This window comes from Sciurus carolinensis, chromosome 10, assembly GCF_902686445.1.
Source record: "Sciurus carolinensis chromosome 10, mSciCar1.2, whole genome shotgun sequence".
Classification (NCBI taxonomy): Eukaryota; Metazoa; Chordata; class Mammalia; order Rodentia; family Sciuridae; genus Sciurus; species Sciurus carolinensis.
The window spans coordinates 101,889,760-101,916,886 of NC_062222.1; the positions used below are offsets into that span (position 1 = coordinate 101,889,760).

Consider the following 27,127-nt stretch of genomic DNA (forward strand, 5'->3'; position numbering starts at 1 on the left):
AAATTTTAAGACAGGGTCTTTCCAACTTGTCCAGGTTGAACTTGAACTTGTGATCCTCCTGCCTTAACCTCCCAAACTGCTAGAATGACAGGTGTCTACCACCATGCCTGGTTCAGACCTTGTCTTGATCCTGTTTAGAATAAAATAATTATTTAGGACTGGGGGTGTAGATCAGTGGTAGAGTGCTCCCCACACATGCACAATGCCCTGGGTTCAATCCTCAATACTGAAAAAACTAAACCAAAACAACTATTAAAAATATTTTTGAGAATACTGGAGGAATTTGAACAAAGTCCTGGTATCAGATGAGATTAAGGCTGGTTCTTATTTTTTTTTTTTTAAGTTTGATAATGGTGTCATGGTTATGGTTACTTTTAAGTCCTTTTCTACTGTAAGTGCTTAGTGAAGTATTTACAGTAAACTGATGTGACATAGGAATGTCAAAGGAAGTAGGAGGACAGTTGAAAGAAAGTTGACACAACTGTGAAGTAGTCAAGGTGCACTGATGGTACCCAGGTGTACATCACAGTCTCCTTTCTATTTTTGCATGTTTGAAAATGTCTGTAATAAACACTTTAGAAACTATCAAAGTCATTGCTTAACTAAACTACTGTAGTGACAAAAGTACATCAAAATTATTGGAACATTTAGACAAGCATATAAAAAAGTACTATTTTTCACATATTTTGAAAATGTCCTCTCAATTCCAGCATTAAAGTATATTGTTTTCTAAGCAATAAACTTCAGTATATTAGTTGTTGCTTCTTTTTCTTACATATGTAAATATTTTCAATATGTCTGCTTTCCTTGCTATTTGGAATTAGGAACAAAAGAAATTAAAAACTCTTCCAAGAAAGTTTCATACTACAAAGAAAGAGAAAAACAAATTTCACTCTCATATTCATAAACCCTATCAGGTATCTGTCTACATTCCTCTATAATACATACTTAAGTACAAAGAGACAGAGTTAGAAGTACTCTTGAGTTTAGTCCATTCAGCTCCCTGGCCTTATGTATGAGGAAATTAAGTCCCAACAGTCACATTTACATGTGGCATGCAGGTCCAGGCAAGCTCTGGCCACTCCTCATCAATGTGGCAATTTTTCCCTTTGCAATCCTTAGAGGAACAGATTTAACACACCAAACCATCATTTCCAAAGTTCCTTAGTAAGGGATTTAATTTTCCCCCCTGGAATTCTTACATTTCAGGTGTATGACATGTGGGACGCTGAGGGTATGAAACCTTCAGGGTTGTATGTGAAGCACAAACTGTCACATACAGTGCTTGTTATGGTTTGGATGTGAGGTGTCCCCTAAAAGCTCACTGTAAGACAACGCAGGAAGGTTTAGAGGAGAAATGATTGGGTTATGAGAGCCTTAACCCAACCAGTGAATTAATCCCCTGATGGGATTAACTGAGTGGTGACTGAAGGTGGGTAGGGCGTGTAACTAGAAGAGGTAGGTCCCAGGACCTGCCTTTGGAGTATATATTTTGTATTTGGTGAGTGGAGTCTCCCTCTCTGTTTCCTGTTGATCATGTGAGCCCCTTCCCTACACCACACTCTTCTGTCACGATGCTCTGTCTCACCTGGAGGTGCCACCAAGGAATGGTGTTGGCTATCTACGGACTGAGACCTCTGAAACCATGAGCCCCCACATACATTTTTCCTCTTCTAAAGTTATTCATGTCAGGTCTTTCAGTCACAGCTGTGATAAAGTTGACTAAAACACCTCTCATCCATTCAAGAAGTTGGGTGACATCTATGGACTATATGCCCACCACACAAATATAGTTTTGGCTCCTGTGGTCTAAGAGGAGTTATATGGAATAGAAGTGTTCAAAAGTAAAGAATGTGATAGCTATGATGCTGGGTAATCTGATATTCTGTGCTGAGATTTCTGTAGGCACAAGTAGGAAGAAAGATACCAGTGATGGCTACTAACAGAAGGCCAGAGAAGGTGCCAAACAGACAAGAAGTTTGAGCATCTCAACTTTTGTTGATTCTGAAAACAGGCCACAAAGCAAGATTACAATAAACAGCTAGCTCAGTTAACTTCAGAAACTAGTACTTAACTAGGCTTGATTCTCTTATTATATGTTTCCCTAGAAATTGTTGGGGCCAGCCACCAGGATAGACATTAATGGAGTAGACCAAGCTCAGTTCAATCGCTGAGGAAGACAAAATCTGGGTGTTCTAGGAGGAAGTTCATTTCAACAGTCGGGTAATCAGAAAGTAAGGTGGTAAACATTGAAGCATACTGACAACAGAGGAACCTGTCCAAACGCAGACACCAAAGTGTGGGCAAACATAGTGTCCAGGAATATAAAGGCAAGTGACAATTTTTCAGGACACTAGCAGGGTCTTGGAACTAGGTAAGGGCTCTAGGGCAAAGACGGGGTCCAGTGCAGCAAATGAAGCTCAAGTGTGTCTGTTAAGGAAGCACCACATTCAAAGGAAGAAAAAAGAAGACTGACAAAGGGAGACCGGCCTGGAAAGCTGGAGTTACTTGTTGAGTTCACCCTAGAGTGAAAGGGTCTGTGGTAGCTGTCAGAATGGAGACACAGGATCAGAATTAGGGTGGCAACAGTGCCCTATAAATTAAAAAGAAAAAAATCTCCTAAATACATGCTCTGGACCAAACTCTGTGCAGAGTGCTAGGCTCCAGACCAGAGTACTAAACTGGGCATCCCTCCTGCTCTAAACAAAACTCATCCTGTCACCGGCAAGTCTGAGCTTGTCAGCAGGGTCAGCATGCCCAGCTGTGGGTAGGCTGGACTCTAAGACTAAGCTGACCTAGGTTGAAAACATGTCAGCCTGAGGAAATGATCCTAGAAAAGGTCTCATTCTTAGAGATGGTTCATGAGCATGAATTTGATGAAAGAACTAAATCTGTCTAAATTCAATTCACAAGATCATCTAAAATACAACCACAGAAGAATTTCAATAACACACACAAGCACATATTTTTTTTTTTTTTTTTTGATGCTGGGGATAGAATGCATGCTTAACTACCACTAAGATATACCTTCAACCAGGGAAAATACTTCATCATCAGCAAAGCACACAGGTCCTTTAGGGTCTGTTCCCTTCACAGTCTGTCTTGCTGCTCACCTACACTCCTGACATACTTTACCACTTAACTCCACAAACACACCATGGTCTCAGGCCACTGCCTACCCTGCTCCCTTGATCTGGAATGTCAGTCATTCTTTGTATCTAGTTGCTTGCTTGGCATCTTCTGATTCCTGAAGATAGAATTCCAGCCTTATCTCCTAACCAGGACTGAGCCCTTTTCCTCTTCCCACTGCCTGGCTTCCTCTCACTGTCCTACCACTGTCTGTGTCGAGTGAACTAGCAAATGCTACTACTATATTCTATACTTCCTTGTGTGGTAACTCTTACTTTTTCTAAAAATTTTAAAGAATTACATTGGCAAATAATTCCTAAGAGTCAACTACACGTATTCAAAGAGTAAAAGCATCACCAGCAAACATGTTCATCCTTCCCCAAAGTTTTTCCATACCCATTTGTAATCTCTCCTTCCAACTCTCCTCATCCCAAGAACCCACTAATCTGCTATCTATCAATGTAGGTTAGTTTTTGTTTTCTAGAAATTTATATGTCAATTCACATATTTATCATTTTAGTTTACTTTTAAGTCTGGGGATACAAATTTCATTGATTTTTATAATTGGCGAAAGACATAGATTGAGGTTCACTTTTTAAAATACAAAAATATCCAATTGATGATGAATCATCTGCAGAATGATAGCTTTACTTCATTAAATTGTCTTTGCACTATTGCCAAAAAACAGTTATTTACAAATGTGTGGGTCTATTTCTTTTCCACTGATCTGTTGTTTTATTTTTATACCAAGTGACACTGGTGTGCTTACTGTATCTTTATAATAAGTCTTGAAGTCAAGCAGTGGTAGTTTTAACTTTTTCTCCTCTCTCAATAGTGTTTTAGTTATTATAGGTTCCTTGCATCTCTGAATAAGTTTTAGAATAAGCTTGTTAATTTCTAAAAAGTTTGCTTAGATTTTGATTGAGATTATACTGAATGTATAAATCAATTTTGGGGAAAAACTCATAACAATATGAGTCCTGACCCATGAACAATATATATGTCTCCATTCACTTAGGTCTTAAATTTATCTCAGCAGTGTTTAGTGGTTTCCAGAGTCAGCTCTTCCATATCCTTTGTTAAATTTATCCTTAAATATTATACTTTTTTCTGATACTATTATAAATTATATTTAAATTTTTTCAAAATTTGCTCATTATTAGTATGCAAATATATAATTGATTTTGTTATTGATCTTGTTTCCTACAACATTGGTAAATTCACTTATTAGTCCTAGTAGTTGTTTGTAGTATTTTTGAAATCTATAAATTGTATCAGATTTTCTATAAAGATCATTACATCAGCTATGAAGAAAAGACAGTTTTGCCTCTTTCTTTCTTATCTGAGACCTTTTATTTTCATTTCTTACCTGACTGTACTAGTTAAAACCTCCAATGTAATCTCTAATAAAACCAATGAGGGAGGCAGGCATGGTGGCACACACCTGTAATCCCAGAAGCATGGGAGGCTGAGGCAGGAGGATTGGGAATTCAAAGTCAGCCTCAGCAACTTAGCAAGACCCTAAGCAATTCAGTGAGATCCTATCTTTAAATAAAAATATAAATGGGCTGGGGATGTGGCTCAGTGGTTGAGTGTCCCTGAGCTCAATTCCCAGGAAGAGGAAAAAAAAAAAAGTAGAGAAAATATGCATGTCTTGTTCTTCACCTTAAGGAACCAACATTAGTCTTTCACCATGAAGAATGATGCCAGTTGTAGGCTTTTTCGACTTTATGTTGAAAAAGTTCCCTTGTATTTCCTGTTTGCAGAAACAGAAGTCAGATTTTGTCAAATTCTTTCTCTTCATCTATAAAATTATTATGTGGTTTTTCTTTATTTATTTACTTAATATGAACTGCAAATATAGGGTTAATCTGATGAATTACTCTGATTTTTAAATGTTAGGTCAATCTTTCAGTTTTGGAACAAGTCCCACCAGGTCATGATACATTATCCTTTTCATATATTATTTGATTATATTTGCTATAATTGTGTATAGAATGTTTACATCTATGTTCATGAGGATTATTGGTTTTCATTTCAATGTCTTTACATACTTTTGATGTCAGGGTAATGGGATGAGTATAATTCTGGTCTCAAAAATGAGTATGGGGATCCAAGATGGCGGACTAGAGGGTGACTGCATCTCCTGTTGCTCCAGAACCCAGGATTCAAGAAGGGGAGGCATTGAGAGACTCAGACTAAAAGAGAGCCATGGGGTGAGTCTCCCCCACCGGGTGAAGCTCGGAGTCTTCCCCAGGTAGCCCTGCTCCCTTCGGTGGCAGGCTCCTGCACACGGCCAGCTTCTCAGAGTAGGACCCCCAATGAGAGCCTTTCTGCACAGAACCAGCTCCAAGTCCCAGAGCCAGTGGCGAGCTCCGGCCTGCAGGCAGCTTCAGGGACCAGGACAGGGTAGCCAGGGACTTCTCCAAGCAGCCCTGCCCCCTCTGGCAGCACGTTCCTTTCACGGCCAGCTTCTCGGAGCAGACCTCCCAGTGAGAACCTTTCCACACAGAGCCAGCTCCAAGCCCTGGAACCAGTAGGGGGCTAGGGGCTGCTTTCTTCGGAAGCACTGCATTATCAAGTTCCTCCAAGACTTCAGGCTACTGAAGGCTGGGAGGTGATATACTGGAAATCTACAGGGACACTATAAGCCAATAGAGGAAATCTGCAATATCTCAGAGTCCCACTGACATCTGACCAATATGAGAAAACATGGGAAGAAAATGTCCCAAACAAACCTAGATACTATATCAATAAAACCCAATGACAGCACAGCAGAAGAAATGTCAGAGAGTTCAAAATGTACATAATTAAAACAATCAGGGAAGCAAACGAGGAGATGAAAGAGCAAATGCAGGCATTGAAGGACGAGATGAAAGAGCAAATGCAGGCATTAAATGATCGCACTAATCAACAGTTAAAAGAGCAAATATGGGAAGCAAAAGATCATATCAATAAAGAGTTAGAGATACTGAAAAAAACAAACAAACAGAAATCCTTGAAATGAAGGAAACAATAAACCAAGTTAAAAACTCCATAGAAAGCGTAACCAATAGGATAGAACACCTGGAAGACAAAACCTCAGACATTGAAGAAAATATATTTAACTTGAAAACAAAGTTGACCAAACAGAGAAGATGGTAAGAAATCATGAACAGAATCTACAAGAATTATGGAATATCATGAAAAGGCCAAATTTGAGAATTATTGGGATTGAGGAAGGCTTAGAGAAACAAACCAAAGGAATGAACAATCTATTCAATGAAATAATATCAGAAAATTTCCCAAATCTGAAGAGTGAAATGGAAAACCAAGTACAAGAGGCTTATACGACTCCAAATATACAAAATTACAACAGACCCACACCAAGGCACATTATTATGAAACTACCTAATATACAAAATAAAGACAGAATTTTAAAGGCCGTGAGAGAAAAGAATCAAATTACATTCAGGGGGAAACTAATAAGAATATGAGCAGATTTTTCAATCCAGACCCTAAAAGTTAGAAGGGCCTGGAACAACATTTACCAAGCCCTGAAAGAAAACAGATGGCAACAAAGAATCTTATACCCAGAAAAACTTACTTTCAAATTTGACGACAAAATAAGATCCTTCCATGATAAACAAAAGCTAAAGGAATTCACAAAAAGAAAGCCGGCATTACAAAACATTCTCAGCAAAATATTCCATGACGAAGAGATGAAAAACAACAATGCAAATCAGTAACGGGAGGAACTAGCCTAAAGGAATAGCCAAATAAAGGAGAAACCAAATCATGTCAAAAAACAAAAATGAGTCAAATGACTGGGAATACAAATCATATCACAATAATAACCCTGAATGTTAATGGCCTGAACTCATCAATCAAAAGACATAGATTGGCAGATTGGATTAAAAAGAAAAATCCAACAATATGCTGCCTGCAAGAGACTCATCTCATAGAAAGAGATACCCACAGAATAAAGGTGAAAGGAGGGAAAAAAAATACCAAGCACATGGACACAGCAAAAGAGTTGGAGTATCCATCCTCATTTCACATAATGTGGACTTCAAGCCAAAATTAGTCAGAAGGGATAAAGAAGGACATTACATACTGCTTAAGGGAAGCATAAATCAGCAAGACAAAACAATCATAAATATCTATGCCCCGAACACTGGCTCATCCATGAATGTCAAACAAATCCTTCTTAATTCCAGAAATCAAATAGACCACAACACAATAATACTAGGCAATTTTAACACACCTCTTTCACCACGGGATAGAACCTCCAAGCAAAAACTGAATAAAGAAAACATATATCTCAATAACACAATCAACAATTTAGACTTAACCGACATATATAGAATAGACCATCCAACAAAGAACGAATACACTTTCTTCTCAGCAGCACATGGATCCTTCTCTAAAATAGACCATATCTTATGCCACAAAGCTACTGTTAGCAAATACAAGAAGATAGAGACACTACCTTGTACTCTATCAGATCATAATGGATTGAAATTAGAAATAAATGACAGAATAAAAAACAGAAACTTCTCCAATACCTGGAGATTAAATAATACACTATTATATGATGAATGGATAACAGAAGACATAAGGAGGGAAATAAAAAAATTCTTAGAAGTAAACGAGAACAAAGACACATATCAAAATCTCTGGGACACTATGAAAGCAGTATGTAGAGGAAGATTTATTTCATGAGATGTATTCAACAAAAGAAGTAGAAATCAACAAATAAACGACTTAACACTACAACTCAAAGCCCTAGAAAAAGAAGAGCAGACCAACACCAAAAGTAGTAGAAGACAGGAAAGAGATAAAATCAGAGCCGAAATCAACGAAATTGAAACAAAAGAAACAATCAGAAAAATTAACAAAATAAATAGTTGGTTCTTTGAAAAAAATAAACAAAATTGATAAATCCTTAGCTACACTAACTAAGAGAAAGAGAGAGAAAACTCAAATTACTAAAATTCGGAATGAACAAGGAAATATCACAACAGACACGACTGAAATACAAAACATAATTAGAAGCTATTTTGAAAATCTATACTCCAAAAAAACAGAAAACCTCGAAGACATCAACAAGTTTCTAGAGACATATGAATTACCTAAACTGAACGAGGAGGATATACACAACTTAAATAAATCAATTCCAAGCAATGAAATAGAAGAGGTAATCAAAAGCCTACCAACAAAGAAAAGTCCCAGACCAGATGGGTTCTCAGCCGAGTTCTACAAAACCTTTAAAGAAGAGCTCATTCCAATACTCCTCAAAGTATTCCAGAAAATAGAAGAGGAGGGAACCCTCCCAAACTCATTCTCTGAAGCCAATATCACCCTGATACCTAAACCAGACAGAGACACATCGAGGAAAGAAAATTTCAGACCAATATCCTTAATGAACATCGACGCAAAAATTCTCAACAAAATTTTAGCAAATCGCATACAAAAATATATTAAAATGATAGTGCACCACGATCAAGTGGGTTTTATCCCAGGGATGCAAGGTTGGTTCAACATCCGGAAATCAATAAATGTCATTCACCATATCAACAGACTTAAAGTCAAGAATCACATGATTATTTCAAAAGATGCAGAAAAAGCATTTGATAAAATACAGCATCTCTTCATGCTTAAAACACTAGAAAAAAATTGGAGCAGTGGGAACATTCCTTAACATTGTAAAGGCCATCTACGCTAAGCCCATGGCCAATATCATTCTAAATGGTGAAAACCTGAAAGCATTCCCCCTAAAAACTGGAACAAGGCAGGGATGCCCTCTTTCACCACTTTTATTCAATATCATCCTTGAAACTCTAGCCAGAGCAATTAGACAAACCAAAGAAATTAAAGGGATACGAATTGGAAAAGAAGAACTCAAACTATCCCTGTTCGCTCATGACATGATTATATATTTAGAGGAACCTGGAAATTCCACCAGAAAACTTTTAGATCTCATAAGTGAATTCAGTAAAGTAGCAGGTTACAAGATCAACGCTCATAAATCCAATGCATTTTTATACATAAGTGATGAATCTTCAGAAAGAGAAATTAGGAAAACTACCTCATTCACAATAGCATCGAAAAAAAGAAAATACTTGGGAATCAATCTCACAAAAGAGGTGTAAGACCTCTACAATGAGAACTACAGAACACTAAAGAAGAAATTAAAGAAAACCTTAGAAGATGGAAAGATCTCCCATGTTCTTGGATAGGAAGAATTAATATTGTCAAAATGGCCATACTACCTAAAGTGCTATACAGATTCAATGCAATTCCAATTAAAATCTCAATGATGTACCTTACAGACATAGAGCAAGCAATTATAAAATTCATCTGGAAGAATAAAAAACCCACAATAGCTAAAGCAATCCTCAGTAGAAAGAGCAAAGCAGGAGGTATCGCAATACCAGATCTTCAACTCTATTACAAAGCAATAGTAACAAAACGGCATGGTATTGGTACCAAAATAGATAGGTAGATCAATGGTACAGAATAGAGGACATGGACACAAACCCAAATAAATACAATTTTCTCATACCAGACAAAGGTGCCAAAAATATGCAATGGAGAAGAGATAGCCTCTTCAACAAATGGCACTGGGAAAACTGGAAAACCATATGCAACAGAATGAAATTAAACCCCTATCTCTCATCCTACACAAAACTCAACTCAAAATGAATCAAGGACCTCAGAATCAGACCAGATATCATGCATCTTATAGAAGAAAAAGTAGGTCCAAATCTTCAACTTGTTGGCTTAGGATCAGACTTCCTTAGCAGGACTCCCATAGCACAAGAAATAAAAGCAAGAATCAACAACTGGGATAGATTCAAACTAAAAAGCTTTCTCTCAGCGAAGGAAACTATCAGTAATGTGAAGAGAGAGCCTACAGAGTGGGAGAATATCTTTGCCACTCATACTTCAGATAGAGCGCTAATTTCCAGAATGTATAAAGAACTCAAAAAACTCTACACGAAGAATACAAATAATCCAGTCAACAAATGGGCTAAGGAAATGAACAGACACTTCACAGAAGAAGATGTACAATCAATCAACAGATATATGAAAAAATGTTCAACATCTCTAGTAATAAGAGAAATGCAAATCAAAACTATCCTACGATTCCATCTCACCCCAATTAGATTGGCGATTATCAAGAACACAAGCAACAATAGGTGTTGGCGAGGATGTGGGGAAAAAAGTACACTCATACATTGCTGGTGGGGTTGCAAATTAGTGCAGCCACTCTGGAAAGCAGTATGGAGATTCCTCAGAAAGTTTGGAATGGATCCACCATTTGACCCAGCTATCCCACTCCTTGGCCTATACCCAAAGGACTTAAAATCAGCATACTACAGAGATACAGCCACGTCAATGTTCATAGCTGCTCAATTCACCATATGCAGATTGTGGAACCAACCTAGATGTCCTTCAATTGATGAATGGATAAAGAAACTGTGGTATATACATATATATATACAATGGAATATTACCCCGCCATAAAGAATGATAAAATTATGGCATTTGCAGGCAAATTGATGAAATTGGAGAATGTCGTGCTAAGTGAGATAAGCCAATCTCAAAAAACTAAAGGACGAATGATCTCGCTGATAAGCGGATGAGGACATATATTGGGGGGTGGGTGGGGTTAGCGTTAGGGTTAGGGTTAGGTTTAGGGTTAGGATTAGGTTTAGGGTTAGGGTTAAGGAGGGTGGTAAGAATGGAGGAAGGAAGGACTGTACAGAGGGACAAGAGGGGTGGGAAGGGTGGGGGGAAGGGGAAAAAATAACAGAATGAATCAAACAACATTACCCTATGTAAATTTATGATTACAAAAATGGTATGCCTTGACTCCATGTACAAATAGAGAAACAACATGTATCCCATTTGTTTACAATAAAAAAAATGAGTATAGAATTTTTCTCTTCCTGTAATTTATGACTATGATGGAGATTGTCTCCTTGAAAAATTAGGAACCAAGGATCAAAGAGAGTAAATAACCTACCTCAGAGTCAGGAAAAACTTAAGAGGCAGAAGCCAAGCTTGAAACTTGGCTAAACCCCAAATTCCATCTGCCTTTCCCAAGGGGATGTGAATGCCACAGGAAGCAGCCAGAAAGAATACCGTCATGGCTTCCCATATTCTTTCTTAGTCATGTTTCCAAATCACGGGCCAAATTTTGCCAACCAGAACAGTTCACCTACTATTCTAATTCTGAAGAAGGACATGATACTAGCATATTATTTAACCTACTACTTCTGTTCAAATATTTCCAAACTTTAGCATATCATAAGAGCTCATGTAATATACTCTTATACCACTGTAAGCAATTCTAGGATTATGTTAACAACAAGGTTTTGTTGTTGGTGCTGTTTTAAATATATATGAATAGAGGTACATATTTATCAAATTATTAAGACAAGCCAATTTTCTAGGTAGCTAAACTTATGGCCTTTAATGATTCAACTGGGACATAAACACCCAACAGTTTTAATGGTCCATTCACACTCACAAAGGTAAATCAAGTATCACTCACAAGAAGCCTCGGAATCTGTTGAGATCATTGTTTGGACTTTCACATTCTATCCTACTGGAGAACTTCTCAGGATCAACTTCAGAGTCCTAAAAATAATATTTCAGAAACCAAAAAACAAAGAATTCAAGATTAAACTCTTAACAGGTAAGTATTTTATCACTTTCACCAATTCTTAAGATAGGACTAAGGCTTTGTGTGCCATGAAGTTTTTGTGGTAAATTTCCCAGATGAAGGACTGTGTAGGCATAATTATGGGATCCACAATTCATGATCGTAGAACACTGAAAAGCATCTGCAGGTGATGGAATCATATATTGCAATCTATGCAGGATCCTACTATAAGTTATAAATACTCTTTTATCAACAAGGCACCAGAAATACTTTGGTGTGGTCTTAAACTATATTGTTAGTTTCTGAGAGTAAATGTGGATGTGGACACTTTGAGCATATATGCATTCAATCTCAGTCATGTTTTATAAATAAAAAACTAAAAATGGCAGGACATCAACATCTCACAAAATATTTTAATGGAGCAAACAGATAATTTAAAAATGCTTTATGAAACCAATGGATACACAAGCAAAACGCCTTTATGGAACACAGCAGCTATAAGGTGTGATCACTTAAGAACAAGCCAGATCAACCTTATCTTACTTCTTTTATTTTATATGGATGTTTGGCTAATAAAAGAAATATTGTAGATATTGATGTAGCTCAAAATATTAATATCTATATTATAGCAAACAGAAATTAAATTATGATTATATGATTTAACTTTCTAATAATATCTTTTAAGTTCTTTTGATATACTTGAATCTATATCAGGCACTTTAAATATTTGAACTAAATTTCTTCTTCCCAACTGCAAGAGAAAGGCACTGTAATTAAGCCTAATTAACAGATGAGGAAAGAAAGACAATGAGGATCATGATTTACCAAAATACTCAAAAGAAGATGTTTAGATCAACATTACAATTGAGATCACTGGATCCCAGAGCACTCATCCTTAATTGAACACAAATTGTGCTGATTAATCAACTGATATTGGCTTCAAAATAGGTAAACAGGAGTCTAATAAAATTCTGAGTTATGCACAACTTTTGCCAATGCCTAAGGTGCAGGACTGCTTACAAAAGTGATAGTAACACTAATCTCAGAGGCATAGCAATAACAGATGGATCTAAATGGAACTCATAGGTAGATAGATGGCACAATGTGATAAAAAATTTACCAAAGATAAGAGTATCAGGAAATTTTAAAAGTTTTAAATTTATAAGAATAAGATGAAGGAATCCCAACTCAAAAATAGTTCATATTTTTTAAAAAACACATTAAAATTTTAAAATCCTTCATCTCAATTGCTTCCAGAAAAAGAGATGGGAAACTGACATATGGTGCATATTTTTACAATGCTATGAAGGTGACAGTATTATTTTCATTTGAAGATAACAAAACCGATGCATAAAGTGTTTAAGTGACTTGCTCAAAGTCAGTTATTAATGGCAGAGCTGAGATTCATTCAAATTCATGTCAACATAACTTCTGTATCAGAAAAGTTATGTGAGTTCTATAAAACATCTACGTAACTTCGTTAAGTTCTTGCTACCTTCAGCACAGTGCAGTAAACAGGATAGAAGTTACAAGGTATGAAAAGCTACAAAAAATTTAAAAGACTTTTTTATATAAGTCATTATAGATTTTACGAACAATGATCAACAAAACATATGCTATTAAATCTAAGATTTCTTAATCTAAGATTAAGAAAAGCAATTTAGCATGTACATATTGCTAAGTAATTTTCTAAGTTGCAAATTAAATCTTTCAAGTTCTTTAATTCAGTTCCAAAAAAAAAAAACCCACAATTGCCAGACTGAAGTATTTGAACTCCAAAGTCATTTTATCCTATTATCATAAAATATAGTACATGTTCATTGATATCTAGAACTGGCTTAAATTGTCAGAAATTCTATTTTCTTTAGGTAAGAATGAATTTAAAAATCTCTTTGTCTTACTATAGAAATGAACTCAGTTATTTTCTGGAAAAAAAAAAGTTAATAAATTGCCAGCTAAGGAACACATTATATACCTGCTCTGCATATCCTCGAACCACCTGCCTCTGTTTTAAATTGCTTTCTCCATCAAGTCCAGAAGTCTCAATGTGACAGATTCCATCAGGATCAGTGGAATAGAGTAATACCATATCAGCAGGAATGATCTCATTACAAGAGAGACGAATGAAGTCCCCAACAGTGACATCTTTCCAGCAATGGTCAACATACGTTTTCTCTTTCCTAAAATTAAAAAACAAAACAAAACAAAAACATATATAATTGTTTCTTAAAATTTTACTTTATAAAATTATTATATTATTATACTTTATAATTATTATATTTATTATACTTTAAACTTAAAGTATGTTCAAAGTATGAGGATGAATTTTAGTCTAATAAATCTTAAAAAGTGGAATTACAGCATTGGTAAAACCTAAATTCCCCAAATGCCTCACCTGAAAATTTACCTAAGCCACTAGAACACAGTTTTCACTCTTTATTAATGTGAGATTTTTGAACCTTTACAGCCTTTGAGTGCAATTCTAGAAGAAAATCACAGTTAACAGTAGATGCTTTTATTCACATGAAAAGCAATTTCTGCACAATGCTCTGGTCAGGGACCTAGCAGGGCACAAGGCACATTATCTACTCTCAGAGAGCTGCCCATCTGACAGATAGAATGGATAATTAAATAAAACACAATATATTTTTTAAATCATTATACCACCATATTAACATCTCTATTTATCACTGAATAAATCCAAAGTCAACCTTCCATTTCAGTGGGTTCCATAACTGAGCATTTGACCAACCACAGATCAAAGCTGCTAGAAATAAAAACTCTACTGAACATGTACAGACTATTTTCTTGTCATTATTCCATAATCAATGTACTATAACAGCTATTTACACACAGCATCTACATTGCATTAGGTATAAGTAATCTAGAAATGATTTAAAGTACACAGGAGGATGTACCTAGGTTACATGCAAATACACACCATTTTAAATAAGGGATTTGAGCATCCCCTCCCTCCCTTTATGGATACCGAGGGATGGCTGTATAGCTTAAAGGGGTCTAGTCCTGACTCTACACACCTGATCCCAAGAAAGGAGGATGGCAAATTTGATCCTTTTCCAAAATATAGTTTTTGCATGCTGTACATTGTTTTTTTCAATGAAAGACACATGGTTTAAGGTTTACTTGCCTTAAATACTCTATTTATGTTAAAGCTTTGTCCAAGTTTCTTAGGCCTTTCAAGTCAAAAACATTTTTTATGCTGCAGGAAGCATTTTCCTAGTATAGAATAAGGACATTGTATGGTAGAATGTCAAATCAGGTAATAAAGTATCATTTCACACATGATGTCAGTACAAGGTTTCCAAGGTCTGTCTCATTCCCTCACTCTCTCCTAGATATATAAAAAGAACTGGTATTTGACACAAAATTATTCTTATTTTAAAAGCAAAATTATTTGTTTTCTATTACTTTTATAAGGCTAAACATTCATATTCAGGGTCAAAAAATCCTGGGAGATAGTTATATTCTAGGCTATAAAACCTACATATTACAAATTATTGATTTGTCAGGTCAAATGAAAATGTCACCTTAAGAAACATTTTCATAGATTCTGCTCTCAAAGTATACCAGATATTTAAAGACATATCACCTCAATGGGCTAAATAAACATAAAGAAGTATGTTTTCAAGACATAGCCTCCCTAAATACCTAATGGACCACGTTGATTCAAATAAAGGAAATCCTTGATTAAAGAGTTTGTTAGTTTATGGAGAAAATGACTGAGTTTATCTTTATCAAACTTTACTCAAAAGTCTGTGCGGGCCAGTTCATACTTCCATGGAGAAAAGTATTAGAATATCAAAAAGGTAGGCAGTGATCATATTTGAAGATTTAGTCCTAAATGCTATACCCATGTGTAGGTATTTTGTTCCACAGAAAAATGGAGAGTCACCAAAGGTAAACAAGAAGGGTGTGATCCCACTTCCGTTTGCTCACTCCTGCAATGGAGTAATGCACTAATTACTGGGTGGCAGCTGAGTTAGCAGTGGAAATGGCCAAAAGACCAAAGGAAAGTTATGCAAATAATTCAAGAGAGGGATGAAAACAATCAGAATTAAGGTTATAGCAACAGAAATGAACAGGAGATAAAATCAAATCATATTTAGGTACCAGAGACAGTCAAGTTTTCTTAGTACATGCAAAGGAGTTATCAAGAATGACACTATGGTTTCTAACTTGTATGATGGGATGATGGATGATGCCTTCCACCATGTCTCAGATTTTAGAAGAAACTGTGCATTACAGAGGAGACAACAAATTCATTTTGAGAAGTTTTATTTGAAGTGGGATATGCGGTTGAAGATGTCCATCAATCTGAACATTCTGATTTAATGTTCATGAATATAGGTTTAGAATTGGAAGTATACAGAGGGTAATTTGTACCAGGTAAGGTGTTGGGTAAACCACAAATCAGTGCCTAGGAAAGCTTGCATTGAGATAAGAAGGTCTCTGAAAGGATGTGGTAAAAAGGAGAGCTGCCATTTCCCTTATCTCCAGTCCTTGGGGGATTATCTGAAGACAGTAACCTCAATTGTAAAGGAATATACTCATAAACATCTGAAGAAAGCCACATGTGCAGTGGACATGCAACCTATCCTATGTATTTCCCCACCTTGTAGGCATGGCACTGCCTTCCATTGCATCCTGGCCTGCCGCTGCAGAGGAAGAAAGTGAAAAATAAAATGTCCAAAACCTCTCCGTTGAGTCTCCAAGTTTTCTCTTTGGGATTAGGAAACAGTATGCATGGGGTCTTTGCAGCCCTGGGTTGAACACAAGAATATCAGATTCCTTAGGGAAAGAGACTTCAAGGTACTACAGAAGTGGAAGAAGATCCAAGAGAAAGTGATGTTAGAGAAATAAGGGAGGAGAAGATTTCAGAGAGTATCATAGTCAAAGGCCAAGAGATATCTTGTAGTGTAAGAACCAAACTGCCTACGGAATTTGGTTACGTGGTCTGCTGAGGTGGGAAAACTTGGATAACATGTAATTATTTCTCTCAAAAGAGAAAGCGTGGCCTCTGGTGGATCAGGGAACAACTTGAAGTTGGAGACTAGAACGTTTTCTAGAGTTTAGCTGTAAAGGAATAAAGTGTGAAAATAGTCTCTGCAAGGGAAGTGAGTCAAAGACAAGTCTGAATTTTGGGAAGAAGCTGATAGAGATGTCAAGGTATATGGTTGAAGTCAGAATGGAGGAAGTTGGTTGAGATTATAGAGAAGCAATAAGGAATGGCATTAACAATACAGATGGACAGGTTACTATTACAGGAAAGTGAGTCCACTCAATTTAAGATTGGAAAAAAGTAGGTCAAGATGTGGATGGTATATAAAGGAATTTGAGCCAGGCCTGGAGGGCCACGCCTGTAAGCCTAGCAACTCAAGCAGTCTCATGCAAGAGGATTGAAAGTTCAAGACCAGCCTCAGCAATTTAGTGAGAACCTGTTTCAAAATAAAAAATAAAAAGGACCAGGGATTTGGCACAGTGGAAAAGTGACCCTGGGTTCAAACCCAAATACTAAAAAAAAGAAAAGAAAAGAAAGAAAGAATTTGAGAAATATATTTCATGCTCAATAGCTTCTACTTCCCTATATGCAAAAAGCTAAGTGGAAATTTGCTGAGCTTTTGTAAATGTAGGGAAGGAAAACAGTGAACATGAAGGTTAGACATTTTATTTTTCTTTTAAATATAAAAGTAGAATTGTTCAAAGCAATGTTTATTTTTTATACTAGAACAAAATTCAAATGAAGTCAATTTTACAACTGAATTCATGTCATTTTTCCCCATTGGAATTTGTACTGGGAATTTAAAGAACAGTTAATTTTCCTAATAGTTAGGTCAATAAACATGTACTGATATTAGTATGTCAGTTATATGAGGTGCTAAGGATATGAAAATAATGATGATATGGTCCCCACTGTCAAGAATTTATACTCAAAAATTAGAAAAGAAACACAAACAATAATTTCATACAAGAGAGATCGCAGCTACTATGGGAGCAGAGAGGGGCAGCATCTAGTTCTGGAGGAGTGGTCCTGCACCTTTTTGAAGGATGATCAGGTGAAGAGAGGAGACTGTGGACAGCACTTCTGTCGGGGTACTCATGCCCAGGGTAGAGGAACACAATCAGAAGGCACAAGAGAGTGTGGAGTATGGGGGCAACTAAAGCTAAGTTTCCTGCACATTTACCTAACTTGGAACATTTACAAATGTTGGTATGTGCAAAATAAGGGTAAGTTTCTTTCCTGGATAAGAATTTAAACCAGGAAGAGGATTTTCTTCTCTTGGGGCCTAAATACGCAACTAGAGCTTCTTGTATCTGCTTAGTTGTTTGTGCTGGTGGGTAACTATCACTGGTCAGAATATTGCGCCCACGGTCCTTTCTTCAGGAAAGCTTCCAGGTCCATTTTCCTCCTTAAGAGTTCAATACTAAACAGCTCTGCTACATCAGCAGTGGAAAAAGCTGAAAAGAAGATGCAACTGACATTTAACAGTGATTCCACCCGGGTGGGAAATTGGTAAGGGGGAGAGAGGGAGGGAGATAAAGACGTGGAAAATGTGGGCTTCTACTTCTTACTTTCCAAAACAGAGAAGAGATGAGATTATAAAAGAATTGTTCATTTTGATTTTTAAGATATTTTTCTAGTAAATGCTAAAAATAATTTATAATAAGCAAATAGTTATCATTGAACACAACAGTAAGCTAAGTTTTATGAGAAACTTTATAAACCTTCACTCATTGAATTTTTATCAATGTTCTATGGTAGATATATTATGAATGCACTATGGTCCCCTCTCTTGACCAATGAGAAAATATTAGCCCTGAGGTGGTCACATAGCTCCTAAGCAGCCCTGTGATTTGAAACAAGGCAGGTGGCTCCAGAGTCCACTCTGTCAAGTACTAAGGTTTATTTCCAGCTACTGTCACTTCTGAAGAACACCAAATAGAATGTGGTTTAAATGTACATCATAAAGTGAAATTCGAAGAAGCACTACTTTGTAAAATGCCACATATAAAGTTAATTAACACAGATGGTCACTGGTATTTTATTTCAATTCAAGAACAGGAATTCCATGGTTCTATGAGATAATCCTAAAATGCTCACATGAGGTACTATCAACAACATGGAGACTTTTTTTTTTCATGTTTTAAGACTGAATTTGTTATTATTAATTTAAATTTTACATACTGGTTTACACATTTTTTCAAAGTCTTTCCACATTTTTATTGGTACATTATAGTTGTACATATGGTGGGATTTGTTACATATTCACACATGCACACAATATAACAGTATAATTTGGCTAATATCATTCCCCATTGTTTCCCCTCTCCCTTTCCTTCTCCCTACCTGGTCCCTTTCCTCTATCCTATAGGTCTCCCTTCAGTTTTCATGAAATTTGCCACCACCACTGTCACCACTTTTCTTTGTCTTTTTCTTCTCTAGCTTCCACATATGATAGAAAACATGACCCTTAACCTTTGGAGTCTGGCTTATTTTACTTCACATAATATTCTCAAGCTCCATCCATTTTCTTTCCTTTTGTTACATGTTTTAATTTGTCCTTTTAAATTATACACAACAGTAGAACGTATTTTGACATATCACACATATATGGAGTATAACTTCCCATTCTTGTGGTTGTACATGATGTGGAGTTACACTGGTCATATAGTCATATAAGGAGAGTTATGTATGATTCGTTCTATTGTCTTTCTCACTCCCTTCCCCCCATACCCCCTGTTTAACTTGGTGAACCTTCACTTCTCCTTCTGCATCCCCACCTATTGTGACTCAGCATCGCATATCTGAGAGAACATTCAGCCTCTGGTTTTTTGGGATTGACTTATTTCACTTAGCAAGATAGCCAGGTCCATTCATTTACTGGCAAATGTCATAATTTCATTCTTCTTTATGGCTGAGTGATATTCCATTGTGTATATATACCACATTTTCTTTATCTATTTATCTACTGAAGGGCACCTAGGTTGGTTCCATAGTTTAGCTATTGTAAACTGAGCTGCTTTAAACATTGATGTGGCCATGTCACTAGAGTATGCTGACTTAAAGTCCTTGGATACATGCCGAGGAGTGGCATAAGTGGGTCAAATGTTGGTTCCATTCCAAGTTTTCTGAGGTATCTCCATAATGTTTTCCAGAGTGGTTCCACCAATTTGCAGTTCCATCAGCAATGTATGAGTGTACCTTTTTTCCCACATCCTCATCAACATTTATTGTTACTTGTATTCTTGATAATTGCCATTCTGTCTGGAGTGAGATGAAATCTTAGTGTAGTTTTGATTTGCATTTCTCTAATTGCTAGAGATGTTGAACATTTTCTCATATATTTGTTGACCATTTGTATTTCTTCTTCTGTGAAGTGTCTGTTCAGTTTCTTTGCCCATTTATTGATTGGTTCATTTGTTTTTTTGGTGTTAAGTTTTTTGAGTTCTTTACATATTTTGGAGATTAATGCTCTGAGGTACAGGTGGCAAGAATTTTCTCCCATTCTGAGGGCTCTCTCTTCATGTTGTTGATTGCTTCCTTTGCTGTGAAGAAACTTTTTAGTTTGATACCATCCCACTTATAGATTTTCGATTTTACATCTTGTGCTTTAGGAATCTCGTTAAGGAATTCAGTTCCTAAGATGACATGATGGAGATTTGGGCCTATTTTTTCTTCTAGCAGGCATAGGGACTCTGGTTTAAAGCCTAGGTCCTTGGTCCACTTTGAGCTGAGTTTTGTGCAGGGTGAGAGAAAGGGGTCTAGCTTCATTTTATTATATATGAATTTCCATTTTTCCCAGCACCATTTGTTGAAGAGGCTATCTTTTCTCCAATGTATGTTTATGGTGCCTTTGTCAAACTGGGTTTGTTTCTGTATCTTCTATTCTATATCATTGGTCTTCATGACTGTTTTGGTGACAATACCATGCCATTTTTGTTACTATATCCCTGTAGTATAATGTAAGGTCTGGTATTGTGATGCCTCCTGGTTCACTTTTCTTGCTGATGATTTTGGCTATTCTGAACCTCTTATTTTTCCAAATAAATTTCATGACTGCTTTTTCTATTCCCATGAGGAATGTCATCAGAACCTTAATAGGAGTTGCATTAAGTCTGTAATGTAGTATGGCTATTTTGACAATATTAATTCTGCCTATCAAAGAACATGGGAGAGCTTTACATCTTCTAAGGTCTTCTTCAATTTCTTTCTTTAGTGTTCTGCCATTTTCATTGTAGAGGTCTTTCACCTCTTTTGCAAATGACATAATTTCATTTTTCTTCATGACTGACTAAAACTTCATTTTATATATATATATATATCACATTTCCTTTATTCATAGATGCACTGATGGACACCCAGGTTGGTTCCATAGTTTGGCTATTGCGAATTGTGGGACTACAAGGGTATATATGTATCGCTGTAGTATGATGACTTCAATTCTTTTGGATAAATATGAAGGAGTAGTATTACTCCATGGTGGTTCCATGCCTAATTTTTTGAGGAACCTCCATACTGATTTCCATAGCAGTTGTACTAATTTATAGTCCCACAAACGGTGTAAAAATGTTCCTTTTTCTCCACATCCTCTGTAGTATTATTGTTTGCATTTATTTATTTATTTATTTTGGTACTGGAAATTTAACCCAGGGGCACTTTATCATTGAACTACATTACCAGTCCTTTTAATTCTTATTTTGGAGACTCCTGTCTTGCTAAGTTGCTTAAAGCCTTGATAAGTTGCTGGGGCTGATCAAAAAATGCAATCCTCCTGCATCGGCCTCCTGAGTCACCGGGATCACAGGTATGCAGCACCATACCTGGCTTTATTGTTTGTATTCTTGATGACTGTCATTCTGACCAGCACAAGATGAAATCTCAATGTCGTTTTGATTTGCATTTCCCTAATTGCTAATGGTGAACAATATGGAAATTTTTAAAGGTCAGAAAATAATGTCTGTCCCTCGAGAGCAGGCTTTATATCTATTTTTTGTTTAAATCTTACTATTGTTTGGATTCAGTGTACTACAAATGCTTATGTGTTGAAGGATTGGTCCCCAGTCCAGGGCACTATTCAGAAGTAATAAAACCTTAGAGAGATGGGGCCTAGTGGGAGGAAGATATGTCATTTGGGGTGCACCTTGGACTTGTGCCCTATACCCTGTCTCTCTCTTTTTCTCTTTGCTTTTTAGCTGCCAGGAGGTGAGCAGCACCCTCTGTCATGTGTTCTTGCCATGGTGTGCTGCCTTGCTACAAGCCCAAAAGCAATGGTGCTGACCAACCATGGACTGAAACTTTCAAAATTATGAGCTTAAATAAGCCCTTTAAAAATTTTTATAAGGCATCTTGTTAGATGCTAACATCTAGCTATGGCATTTTGTTAGATAACACAAACCTGACTAGCACAAATTAAATTTCTCGTCACTAGCCACATAGAAGATACTCAAATTTGTTGATGAGCAATAGTTCTATTTTCAAGACATTTCTACTATCTTGAAACAGACCTAAACCCTTATAAATGACTCCCAATTTAAAGGCAGTCTTAAGAAAATCAGGTTTCCTTAAGAAATTGGAGTGTAATAAGGTTTAAATGTTTAATTTCTGTCCCAGTGTTTGTTGTTTCAAATGATCCTTACTCATATAAATTAAGCACCTTGTGAAAGATCACATATTACAAATAAGAACCAAATTATCTCCATAGAAATGTTAATATGCTTCTTCCAAAAGCTAGCTAAAGTTAATAGCTCCAAAGTTTCACCCTCAATTTTCTGAGAAATAATTTACTCTCTTTAATGAATTCTTTGCATTTCACAGGAATTTAAGTGAGCATATTTAAATCAACAATGCATGGTTTTATAGCCTACCTTATTTCTCTACAGTCCTATAATAATTATTCAAAGAACAATTTGGAGAGAATACATAAATACACTCCATTCTTCTATCTCACTGAACAAAAGTAAATTACATAGACTATAGATAAAAGACAAAATTAGCCAAGTCTTCTATGAAATGCAATCATGAAGAAGTATTTTAGAATGAACTTTAAATAATTGACTAGAATATTGCATTTCATCATAAGTTTACGAGCAAATCATCTACAACAGATCTAGACTATGTCTACAAGGACAAAAAAAAGTTATGCCAGATCTCCCATTAGGAAATATGAACATCTAAAAAATAGTACAGTGTTATTAGAAGTTCTCAAGTATGAATCAAATGATTTGATGGTGTGGCATGCAAAAGCTCTAGCTGACAGTCATTGATCTGCAATGGTAGCCCTGATGGCTAACCTTTCTCAGTCCTTAGAAAGTACTCGGTACTATGCTTACTGTTTTATCATTACATTCAAAATGAAAGGTGGGCATTTGTATAATCTATGTAATTTCTCCAAAACTGCACAGTTACTAAGTGGGATAATCAAGATTAGAACTTTTTAGAACTTAGAAAGTCAAATAAACATACATTATCAACTCTAAACTCATACTAAAAATAAGCACTTATGCAAAAGAATATATATACGCAAAATAGATAATAAGTGTTCTTTTCATTTGCTAAATTTGGTTTTAGCTCGGTAATTGTACAATCTGTCAAAATGTGGACTTTGTTCCTTATAAAATCAATTCAAAATACTATTTCTTAGAGTTGCTTTTGAAGGTAAAGACAGTATCAACACTTCTTCTCTTTATCCCTGGCATTTTTATAAGCAATCAAATATTAATGAATGATTCATAGAACTATTGTAGTAAAATGCCCTATGGTTTTAAAATGCAAATCACAAACTTACATAGTACTACTATTTCATTGTTTAACAGAATACATCAGTTTTTCTGGTTCTCTTTTGTTTAGACACAAGTATAAGAAAAAAGTAGGACTAAATTTTCTGTATTCACATAATCTCATATCATCTTACCAAAAAAAAAAAAAAAAACCTTTTCTTGTTCTCTTGAATGTTGTAAAAACCACTGAAGAAGTCTAATAATGAACAATATTCAGGATCCTGAAGGTTTCACCTTAAATATCACTTCTTCAACAAACCTTCCCTAACCTTTTCCTCTATGGCTCCTATAAGGTTGAAGACAAATTACACTTGTCTATACTGTCCCCTAAATACTAACTTACATCTAAAAATAAAAACCCAGGAGCTGCATATAAGATAGCTCACGGTTCCAAACTCACCTTCGCTGAGTTTATTCTTGGTTACACAGAGTTTCTATTTATTTCACAAATACTGAAAACGCAAGCCTCCAACAGCACCCAGGCTCCTGAATGAACTTCCTCCTGTGGATGTTGGTATTACTTCGATGGGATGCCTCAACTCTGTGCATAAAAAGGAATGCTTTTCTCCATTTTCTACAATCCCTTTCCTCCATAGGTAGCTCCTTTCTTCTCTTCACATCCCAACCTATTTTTCATACCATTCATACCCAACTTGAATTGTATCTTCTTTCTGATCCTAAATTGTGACATCTAATGTTAAAAACTATTTGCTTGCTTGCTTTCTTGTGGATTAAAGTTTCTTTCAATTCCACTATGCATGAATTATAGAAGTCCTGGATCTACAAAGGTTTTTGTTTTCCTCTGATGCCTGATTTAAATTCACTATAGGATTTTGAAAAATATTTGTAGAAAACAATAACAACAACACAGAAAAGGTTCTGGTCATGCCTAGGAGGAAAAACACCAACACACTTCTACATGATTTAAAGACATGCGTATATTCTTCAGCAAGGCTCCAGTTACACTTACCTACTATAAACTTTAGTGATTAAATTATTGATCTGTTTGTCGATTTTGTATTTTCGGTAATCTTCCAAGCCATCCTTAATTGCGATAATTGTAAGGACCACCACCAGAGGCAGCATGGTAATTTCCTTTTGGAAGGCTTCTACCAAAGGCACCCAGTTCAGGACGACTAGGAACAGGAAGTACAAATTGGCAGCCCTGCAACCCAAATATTCAGAGGAAGGTGTCAAGGAAGTACTATTTTTGCTACTTTAAAAGTTTAAAAATAAATTAGAAGAAATTCAGAGTCAGCATGTTTTTAACTTTTTAGCCTTTTGTATGACCAAATAGATTCAAACAATGATCAAAATAAGTGGGGAAACCCTGAGGGGTTTTGTTTGTCTGTTTGTTTTCTCTGAGAGGCTAACCCTTCTATTTCTTTGTATGCTATTCAGAAACTTATTATTCAGAAACTTCTTCTCTTCCTCTGTTTTATGTATTCAAATATTCCTCCACTTGTTCCTTAGTTTAGGGCATAAGTTTAAGTTTAAAGAAAAACAAAATCTCAATCTTGCATAGCCCCTTCAATTGTTATCACATATTTTCCCATTGACTATCAAACAACTCGAAAGAATAATCTACCAATATTTTTCCTTTGTCACTTCCAATCCTTTAACTTTAAAAACTTCTTTCTAAACCCCTTTAACTTTCTATGACTTCAATTATTTCTAAGTGTGCCATATCCAGATCTATAGGAATTTTTCAAGTTTCTGATTTGTTTTCTGTCAAATGCACTAGATTACAAACTCCATACAAGACATACCCATAGCCTTTAAAGCCAGTAATTCAACAAATTCACATCTGCACTTTAAACACAACCACTGTTCAATATAGGCATATGGAGTATGTTTAGAATGAAATATGAGAATAAATGTATGCAGAACGAATAACAAATGTTAAGAACCTCTACACTCACAGTAGCACTTTTTCAAACATGTTTACAAAAACAAAACAGTTTTCCAGCCAAACTTCTTTTCACTCTGTCTTTCCTTTTTTTGTTAGTCTTTCTGGTCATCATAGCTCAATATGTTCCCATCAACTTTTTCCTCCTTTCATTAAATTCCTCACATCTAATCCACAGTAACTATAACAGGTTAGCCTTCTTTTCATTCCCACATTGTTCTAAGTTCAGGTTGCCATGACAACTCACCAGGCTGTACACATCAGCTCCCTAAATGAACTCTCTGCCTTCAGTTGGCCTCTAAGCCCCCATCTATGCATCACACTGAAATACAGACATGAGCATGTTTCTCTGTTCAGAAATGTGCTGCAGTTTTTGGTCTCAACTTTTTATCCTGACATCAAGGCTCTTTTGGTGGATTATACTTACATATCTAACACTATTTCTTAATGCTCCCCAGAATAGTCCCTATATGTTATCAGAGAGGACCACCTCCCAGGCTAGAATGTCTTACCCACCCTCAGAAGTAGGCCTTCCATTCCTCCAACTGGTATTAGGATTCTCTTTGAGGTTTCCATTCTGTATGATGGTACTTGATAACACTCATCACATTCCCCACGTTTTCTTCATTTGTACATAATTCTTGTGTCCCTAGTTAATCTGCATACTCTACAAGGAAAGAAGCAATGCTTTTACCTGCATTGCCTTTGGTTCTTAAACTCATATAAGATCTTCCCTAAATGCACATTAAACTGAATTATGTCATTGCTTCACATAATAACATCTTACATCAGCATTTGCTTTAGAACTCTATTTCCCATTTTATGAAGTAAGAAAAATGTGAAATTAAAATGTAGTATGGTTTAATGGAAAGAACACTAAAGCAAGAGTGAGAAGATGACAAGGTTGTAGTCATTGGTCAGCTATTTATCACTGGTAGGGCCCTGGCTAAACAAAGAGTTGCCTAATTCTATAATAATTTAAGACTAAAAATGCCTTCTCTGGTAAAGAGAAGCATTTTACCAACTGTAAAGCACTATGTGAATGTGAAGGGCCATTATGCCAACAACAGACTTGAATTCAGATTTCCAAGGAGGATGTTACAAATCTTATGCTTAAATAACATACAGTGTTGTGAAAATGAAAATAAAAATGTGTCAACTAAAATGAAGAGCATTCTAAGTTCTTTTTTTTTTCCTCAAAAAGAAAAAAGTACCTGTGAAACTGTTCAAATAAATTTCTTGGCACAAAATTCAGAAGTGTGTACTTTGTTGTTCGTATTCGGTTATTCACATAGGTTCCAGAGAACTTTTCATACTCATCCTTGAAGGGCCAGAGGTGGGGAATAACAACCCGGTGCTTTCCTGCCAGTTTGGGGGTCTGGGAGGACTTGCCCCCACAAGCAAGCAGCGAGGAATAGTTGTATGGCCTCTCTTCATCATCCCTGTTTCGGACACCCATCAGCTGCTGCCAGTGGTATCTGGCCCATTGAAAAGGCTCAGTCATGTCCAGGATGCGATGAGATCCAGGGTGGGTAGGTGATCTGGCAACATACAAACAAATACACGTCCAATAAGCTTCTGGAAAGTCCTAAAGTAGAGCACATTTTTAATTTTTTTCTATTCCAAATAAATACATG

The 27,127-nt window shown here is 36.1% G+C and overlaps 1 protein-coding gene across 1 annotated transcript in view; it reads right to left on the reverse strand.

Annotated features, from left to right (window-relative positions):
• The window catches only part of Atp10d (ATPase phospholipid transporting 10D (putative)), a 111,338-nt gene that overhangs the window by 52,886 nt on the left and 31,325 nt on the right, over nt 1–27,127 (reverse strand). The window contains exons 2-5 of the mRNA XM_047567034.1: nt 26,705–27,031; nt 24,552–24,746; nt 13,761–13,965; nt 11,675–11,760 (exon numbers count right to left, since the gene is read on the reverse strand). Coding sequence (XP_047422990.1) covers nt 11,675–11,760; nt 13,761–13,965; nt 24,552–24,746; nt 26,705–26,994 — 776 coding nt within the window. The 5' untranslated portion in view covers nt 26,995–27,031. The remainder of the gene's footprint in view (nt 1–11,674; nt 11,761–13,760; nt 13,966–24,551; nt 24,747–26,704; nt 27,032–27,127) is intronic.